Source organism: Sphaeroforma arctica (genome assembly GCF_001186125.1).
Source record: "Sphaeroforma arctica JP610 unplaced genomic scaffold supercont1.6, whole genome shotgun sequence".
Classification (NCBI taxonomy): Eukaryota; class Ichthyosporea; order Ichthyophonida; genus Sphaeroforma; species Sphaeroforma arctica.
The window spans coordinates 273,589-281,832 of record NW_014040552.1 but is presented as its reverse complement, the minus strand read 5'-3'; the positions used below and the strand labels follow the sequence as shown (position 1 = coordinate 281,832).

The following is an 8,244-nucleotide window of genomic DNA, read 5'->3' as shown; positions in this document are numbered from 1 at the left end:
TATGTATGTATGTATGTGTGTAGAGGGAGAGGCTGCCTCTTCCTAGCACACGGTGTCTGTGCTCTGCTGTGGACAGGGCTCGTCGGCTTTGGTGTTCTTGTTATACGACGGAACGACCTGGTAGTGTGGCAATTCGATAGAAACTATGGCAGCGGCGGCTGTGGGGGCGACTGGGTTGATGCCCACAATACATCCCGGGCAGATGAAGACAAAAGTGTCCCGGTTTGCCTGTATCTCGGTCACGCTCACACATGTGTTGTGAAACCAGTCGTCGCACCTCTCACACTGTGTAGAGATGGAGTGATGGACGTTAAGCCTTGCAATTGGGTCTCATGAACTTGTGTGCCCTGTACGCGGGGGTAGACATCGAAACGCAGAATAAACAACGCCAAGATGGAGTGAAGTACCAGGGAAAAGAGCCTAAGCAAGCAATGCGTGGTACGGGCCTGACTCACTCACATCACACGTATACACATATTGTATTCAATCGTGACTCTCTAGTAGAAAAATAGAAATAGAACAAAGCTTTAGGGGATCGAACCAACGTCCGAAGGACATTCAATTAGGCGTATTTGCATTGGTAATCTGGTGGAAATTCGGATTGGGGTTTAAGCCAAATCTTGCCTACTCTGGACACGTGCTGTATATACCTGTACCCACTCAATGCAACGAAGACCAAGTGATCATACTACAGATGCCCTACTTTGTATACCGCAGGTAGCAGACGTATGTACCAGCAGTGCATAGTCGTATAGACAGCACACCACTCCCATCGAATACACACAGTCCACCAATACTTGAGCAGAGTTACCTCTCCGCTACCCCCCTTTTCGAAAAGTGTGTCCATTTGTCACATACTAGTAGCAGTTTAGATGGCGGGACACAGTAGTGGCGATGTGTTTGTTGGCATTATCAACAGAGAAGGTACGCTGCATTCCCACGTGACAAACCAAGTTTAACGAGCGCTTAATTGAGTACCCATCCAACCCTCCGCACTCAGCACTACAAACAACCACATCACACCATAAGGACATCTTGCTATACCCACTACCATTCGCACAGATGTTCATCGTAGACCAGGTTTGTAGGAGGTACTGTCCATGTTGTGGGTATGGCTAATGGCCCTGGGTCACACACACACTTGTATGGTGTATGTCCTCAGACTGTGAACTTGCCTGTAAGTGCCTTGTAGCGTAGCGCGGAAGAACATACCTGAATCATGCAGTCGTGCTCCACTGTTTTGTAGGGCAGATTGCACACGCAGTGTCGAGCGCTACCGGCGAGTGGATAGACAGGGGATAGTGGGTATGAGGGAATTAGTTACAACGGCCGGTGAGTGAATAGACACATTAACTAAATTAGTTACAACGGCGAGACATGATCATAATACTAGACTGCCCGTGAATGCTGACTACAGAACGAGACTGCAGATGAGATGCGCATTTGCCTTTACAACCCATTGCAGGCAGACGAGTTTGTACAGAAGACTATGGGTAACAATACTATTACACCTTAGCAACAATACTATTGTACCTTAGCAACAATACGACTACACCTTAGCAACAATTAAATATACCATAGCAACAATACTATTACACCTTAGCAACAATACTATTGCACCCTAGCAACAACTTGGTACACCATAGCAACAATACTATTGCACCCTAGCAACAACTTGGTACACCATAGCAACAATACTATTACACCTTAGCAACAATACTATTGCACCCTAGCAACAACTTGGTACACCATAGCAACAATACTATTACACCTAAGTAACAATACTTTTGCACCTCAGCAATACACTATGCGGTTCTCGTGCGCAGCACAGAGTGCTCGGTACCTTTATAGAGTGCTTAACGTAATGCGTAGTTGAGGAAAACGTACACGTTCGTATCATTCTATGCTGGGCTTCAAGAAAAGATTTGCCATAATACATATAAATGTTTTTGCCTTAATATATATAAACCGTTTGCCTTAATATTTATAACGGGTTGCCTTAATCTTTATAACGGTTTGCCTTAATATGCATAAACGTTTTTTGCCTTAATGGATATAAACGCTTTTGCCTTAATATATATAAACGCTTTTGCCTTAATACATATGAACCTTTTCGCCTCAATATATATAACCGTTGAGAAATGTGGCACACCTGTCCATGTCATCTTCTTCTTCATCCTCGGAACTAATACTCCTATCCTCATCCTCGGGTGTCGCTCCAGCCCTCTCAAGAATTGCAGTGAGCTGTTGGATGCCTATATCAGCTGGAAGTTCGGTCTTAGCCTCCAGTGACTTGGGATTCCCCCTGTCCCGGTCTGAGCAATTTGTACCTATTTGTCTTAAATACCCAAACTCTGAGCCTCTTTGCCCCAAACTCTCCCCGCCCTTCGGATCCAAAACCCTGTCTCCATCCTCTGTCCCAGTCACATCGTCCGTACGTCCACTTTCGCGCGCATCGCCGGATACGTCACAGGGTGCGTTGCTGGCAGGTGTGGCGGTGCATGGATCGCGCACAGCTTCACAGCCCTGCCGGCTGGTAGGTAGATTGTCTAACAAGACACTCGCCGTCTGCGTGTCTATGGGCCCCTGCGATACACACGCCACCTGTGCCTTGTGGTTCGAATCCGTTTGTGTTCGTGCGCTGTGGATAGCCTGGAGGGATATTCCTTTCGGAACTGTCAGTCGCGTCGCAGACTCCTTTGTTTTGGTCTGTGCTTTGGAGACTGTGGTGGCCTGTACCATGGGGATCAGCGCGAACTGAGTATTAGCGCAAAGGTAAACGTTAACGTATACGGCACAGTCTTAATAGGAATGAAACCTTCCAGCACCAACGCTTCTAGCGTACGGTAAACGTTAACGTACACGGCACAGTCTTAATAGGAATGAAACCTTCCAGCACCAACGCGTCTAGCGTACGGGTAAACGTTAACGTACACGGCACAGTCTTAACAGGAATGAAACCTTTCAGCATCAACGCTTCCAGTTGGACATGTAGATCCCATATCTCACTCACACTCTCGCAGACAGCCAGGGTGGAGTGTAATAATCTTAAAAAAAACACATACGGAGTGACAGAGTAGTAATAGTATTATTATAAATACCTACCGTGCAACCGACACCAACCGACACCTCCAATAATCCTAAAAGAAAACATATATCTCCGTTTTTAAGTCGGTCTCAATAAATACGATTTGAAAACCAACTCCGGGCTGTACAGCAGGCTGAAAGCAAGCAGGGTACATAATGCCCTCTCACATATGCCACAAATGGATAGTCTCCTGCCACAGACTTAAGAAGCTGTCGTTGGCTCGGTTTCAATTGGCAACTCGAGTGCTGGGGCTGGAGGCTTCGTGCCGGGTGTACGCAAACCCTACGAAAACACTACACATTCAAATATACCTGGTACGAACGCTTTGTGTGCACAACTACAAACATCACTAAAAACTGTAAGTGTGTCTACCCTTACACCGACAGGCGCCCTCGCCCACATCGAGATACCCCTTTGTGTCTGGGTCGTACATGACGTGTGGTTATCACTATCCACTGTTCACTCTCAGTCCCCCTGTGTGTGTTATGTACCGGATGCCGAGATAATTCCATGCGCTGTAACCGGTGTTTAACTAGGGACGACTCTGTGCACACAATACGGCCAGGTTATATACTCGTACACAGACAGAGACACGCTCTACATCCAGCACGACCGATAGAATCAACCCGTTTACGCATACATACTAGAACACACCTGTTGTACCTCAGCCCGAGCTTCGAGACGTTTTAACCGGCCCTCGATGAGGAGTCTCTCGTTGTGGTAGTCGATATCAAGCATGTCCATCGCAATGCATATACTCTGTAACTCGCTGTCGCTCTCTTTCGAGAGAAAGGCCCGCGCCCGCGCCCGCCAAGCGGACCCTTTGACCAGCAACGCACCGAGGGTGTCGAGCAAAGGCAGCTTGATGTTGAGCTCACTGCGTAGAGGTGACCAAGTACAGGTTAACAGTTATCAAGTGGTATGTTATGTATGGTATGTATGTGTGAGAGACGGGTACAGTTGAGAATAAGCTTGCGCATCAAACTTTCCTTTTAGACTGTCGTCCAAGCCTATCAACAGCACCCACAAAAGAAAAAAGTGCACCTCTAAACATCTAAACATCTCTCACACGCCCACCCACCTGCCCTCATTAACCAGCCTAGTCACATCCGCCTCAGACGGCTGCCGCAGATTCGCGAACTTACACTCTCGACAGAACCACCGACTCACCCGCACCTCATGCGGCCGCAGTTTGATACACACGCCGTGGTACCAATTTTGACACAGCTCACAGTGCACCATAAACCCCTCTCCCCGACAGTCGGGTACACACAGCCGGTCGTCTGATCCCCGGGCGTACGTGCGCCGTAGGGCTAGTATGTTCTGCGTGGACCGTGTGAGACGCTTCTGCAGCTGCTGTACTAGGGCCTCGGGGGTGGTGCTGGCCACGGTGTTCTTCTTGCAGAAGGTCCGCTTGACTTGCTGAAACCACCTACAAACGTAAACGCCCGGAGAAGTGGTTGTGCAGAGAGCCTGAGGAAAACGCTCAAGGCATGGCAAAGGGACTGAAGCTAGCACCGGCTAGAGAGAAGTAAAGACTAGCTAACCGTTTAGAGAGATCACCTCTCAGTACAAAGTAAATGCTCTGGGTCACATGCAGTGTGACCTGAGAAATGGTTGTGATGGATCTTGGCAACACAGAGGAGTACCAAAATGAGGCCTTTCTGAGTGTGTGTAATGGTGAAAAACGATATGCAAAAGGTTATTTGATCTGCGTGGGGCAATCAGACTCTCCTCGCGCCTTCAAAGATGGAAAGGAAGACGTCGGGTCAACGGGCGTTGCTAACTTGTGTCCATGGTTATAACAAAGGCAATAGTATGAGACATATAGCGTTTGTATCAATTAGCTGAGACAAAGAGCGCTCACAACAATGTGATATGTATATACATGCTGTGTCCTGGGTTATAACAAAGGCAATAGTATGAGACATATAGCGTTTGAAACAATTAGCTGAGACAAAGAGCGCTCACAACAATGTGATGTGTATATACATGCGGTGTCCAGGGTTATGACAAAGGCAATAGTATGAGACATAGCGTTTGAATCAATGTGTATTCTACCGGCAACACCACTCCACTCAGAACAATGTGATAGGTATATACCGCATGCACGGAGCCAGTAAGTACATACTGATCAGGCGCACGTAGCAGACCAGCCAATTCAATACGCAGGGGCAAGTTCATGTTCTTGATACAGTCACCCGCGTGGATGTGGGCCCGGACATCGTTCAGGTCCACCGGACCGTCCCTGCCGGCTAGAAGACCCTCTGCCCTTTGATTCCAGGACAGGGTGATTTGCACCTGTTACATAGATGATAGGTAATGGGGAATGGGGGTGGGGATGTGGCGGGTTTAGACAGTATAGCTGGCGTGATGGGTCTGATAACTTACTGTGAGCCTATGGGAGCGGGGTACAACTGCCATGATATGCTATTTCTTTTATTTGCAACAATACGAAATAGAAGTGTAGCTGTAGTGATGGACCTGTTATCTCTTTGTATTATATATATATATATATATACATACATACATACATACATACATGCATACATACATACATACATACATTCATATATATATACATATAATACGTAAAAGGGCAGCGTGCACACTTTCCAGTGGATATCTAAGGCTTTCGGCGCGGATGTTTCAGAAGGAAAGGGATCACAAGTGCAAAATGAAAAGCCAAGCAATGTACTTATGAGCTGACTATAATCCAATCACAACTAGCGTTGGCCATGAAGCTTACAACGACAGTGTTATAGCAAAGTTGAGTCTGAACATTTGCTCACATTGGGAATGAGAAGGGATAGCACAGATGTTTTGACCAAAATAATACCAACTGATGAGCGATGAAGCACAAACACGTGGACGTCAACACATCTGGAAACTTGCGTAGGAAAATACCATGTATACACCCGGAGCTATCATCGTACCGATTCATACCGGTTTCACTTGGGAGTTAAATAACAAACAGTCCAGGGGTAACCAGATTGGAATCGGTATTGTCAACTGAAACGAGCACATTTCATTCCAATTCATACCGCACAAGGGCTGAAGACGTGACCTCTCAAGGTTCAGAATAACACCAAACACTTAACCATACACACGCACAAACGCACACACATACACACGCACACACCCGATCCTCTAGTCGCAGCATCAGGTCACACTTGGCCAGCGGTATCGTCTGGCGAGTGTCTAACAAAGCACTCAGCGTATCCACATTCTGTGATTGGTGGTTGATTGCCTTGGCCGTGTTGCGCTTCCACTGCCTGTACTTGCCGATGACACCTTTCAATTGGTTCATCTCCCTGCCTTCTCTGTGTGCGGCCGTCCCTTGGTTGAGCAACGCTATCACCTGCAGTGCGTGGGCCGGTCAAGACAATAGGTCGTCTTATGGTTAGATATTGACCATACGGTAGCAGTAGGAATTAAACTAAGATACACAATCCTCAGTGCTGCTCTCTCACTCTCTCTGTGTGTGTGAAAGACTGTGCGCTGGTTGAGTTGTCCTAGCACCTGTAGTGTGTGGGCCGGTCAAGACAATAGGTAGTCTTCTGGTTAGATAATGACCATATGGTAGCAGTAGGAATTGAATTAAGATACACAATCCTCAGTGCTTTCTCTCTCTCTCTGTGTGTGTGTGTGTGGGACTGTGCGCTGGTCGAGTGGCCCTATCACCTGCAGTGTGTGGGCCCGGTCAAATGATCCGGCTGGCAGGATAAGTGATCAGACATCAGCGATAGATATATTTGTCATGGACGTTAGTCCAACGGATACCCACAGTGCTCTGTGTGTGTGTGGGAGATTCCCTAGTTGAGTAGCTTTATGATCCGCATTGCGCGAAGCCGCTCATTGCATATATATAAAAGACCAAATATCGACAATAGATTGGCAATGAACGATCAAATAAAACGCTTATAGTGCCCTTTCTGTTTGTGATTATCATTGTTAAGTAGCCCTACCATCTGCATTGTGCGAAGCCGCTCATTGAATATAATTAAGTAATAAACAAATTTCGACAATAAATTGGCAATGAACGATCAAATAAGACGTCCATAGTGCCCTTTCTGTTTGTGGTTATCTCTGGTTAAGTAGCCCTATCATCTGCTTGGCGCGGAACAAGTCAAGGCGTACAGGACCACGCACGTCACAGAAAGTGCCAAATATCAACACTATAAATGCAACCGCTCACGTCACACACGCTACCAAAGGCTCCAGTTACAATCAGTCATTAAGTGCCTCTGCATAGTCTTAATGTACATTCCCACACACGGAATAGCCATAGAGGTTACCATAACACTATAATAATGAGATCACAATATGAGATTTCCAGATACCACAAGAGGTTACCATAACACTATAATAATGAGATCACAATATGAGATTTCCAGATACCACAAGAGGTTACCATAACACTATAATAATGAGATCACAATATGAGATTTCCAGATACCACAAGAGGTTACCATAACACTATAATAAGGAGATCACAATATGAGATTCCCAGATACCACATACCGTGTTGGGCTGGCTCCATTTCTTCCGTTGTAGCTCATCTCTGACATTCTTAAGCCATCGCATATGCAGCAAGGCGCGATCCAGATCCTCCTGGATCGAGGTAACGTCCAGTGCTAATGCTGCCCCTGTGTCAAGTGGGTGTGTACAAGATGATCCGGTTAATTCCAGACGCATGTATTTTAGACTATGCGTATCAGACGCGTGAAAGGTATAATTTATATACACTGTGCAACAAAATAAATCTGAAACGAACTCACATTGACACATACAAGAGATGCGTATTTATACCTTTGAGGCAGGACACGAACAGTCAATAACCTCAAGCCTACACAATCCCACTCGCTAGAAATATATAGACATATGAATACATACATATATATATATATATATATATATATATATCTATATAAACTTCTACATATACATATACACAGATATATATATATAAATATGTATATGGATACTAATATACTAATATATATTTATCTATAAAATGTATATATCTATATCTATATATATATATATATATATATGTATATGGATACTAATATACTAATATACTAATATATATTTATCTATAAAATGTATATATCTATATCTATATCTATATCTATATAAATATATTTATATAT

The 8,244-nt window shown here is 45.3% G+C and overlaps 1 protein-coding gene across 1 annotated transcript in view; it reads right to left on the bottom strand.

Moving 5' to 3' along the window:
• SARC_00246 (hypothetical protein) overlaps nt 1–8,244 on the bottom strand; it is a gene marked incomplete at its 5' end in the record, with an annotated part of 33,176 nt that continues 24,932 nt past the window's right edge. The window contains 8 exons of the mRNA XM_014306102.1: nt 1–285; nt 1,213–1,273; nt 2,153–2,733; nt 3,743–3,965; nt 4,170–4,520; nt 5,220–5,389; nt 6,231–6,449; nt 7,613–7,737. Of these exons, the coding sequence (XP_014161577.1) occupies nt 43–285; nt 1,213–1,273; nt 2,153–2,733; nt 3,743–3,965; nt 4,170–4,520; nt 5,220–5,389; nt 6,231–6,449; nt 7,613–7,737 (1,973 nt within the window). The 3' untranslated portion in view covers nt 1–42. The remainder of the gene's footprint in view (nt 286–1,212; nt 1,274–2,152; nt 2,734–3,742; nt 3,966–4,169; nt 4,521–5,219; nt 5,390–6,230; nt 6,450–7,612; nt 7,738–8,244) is intronic.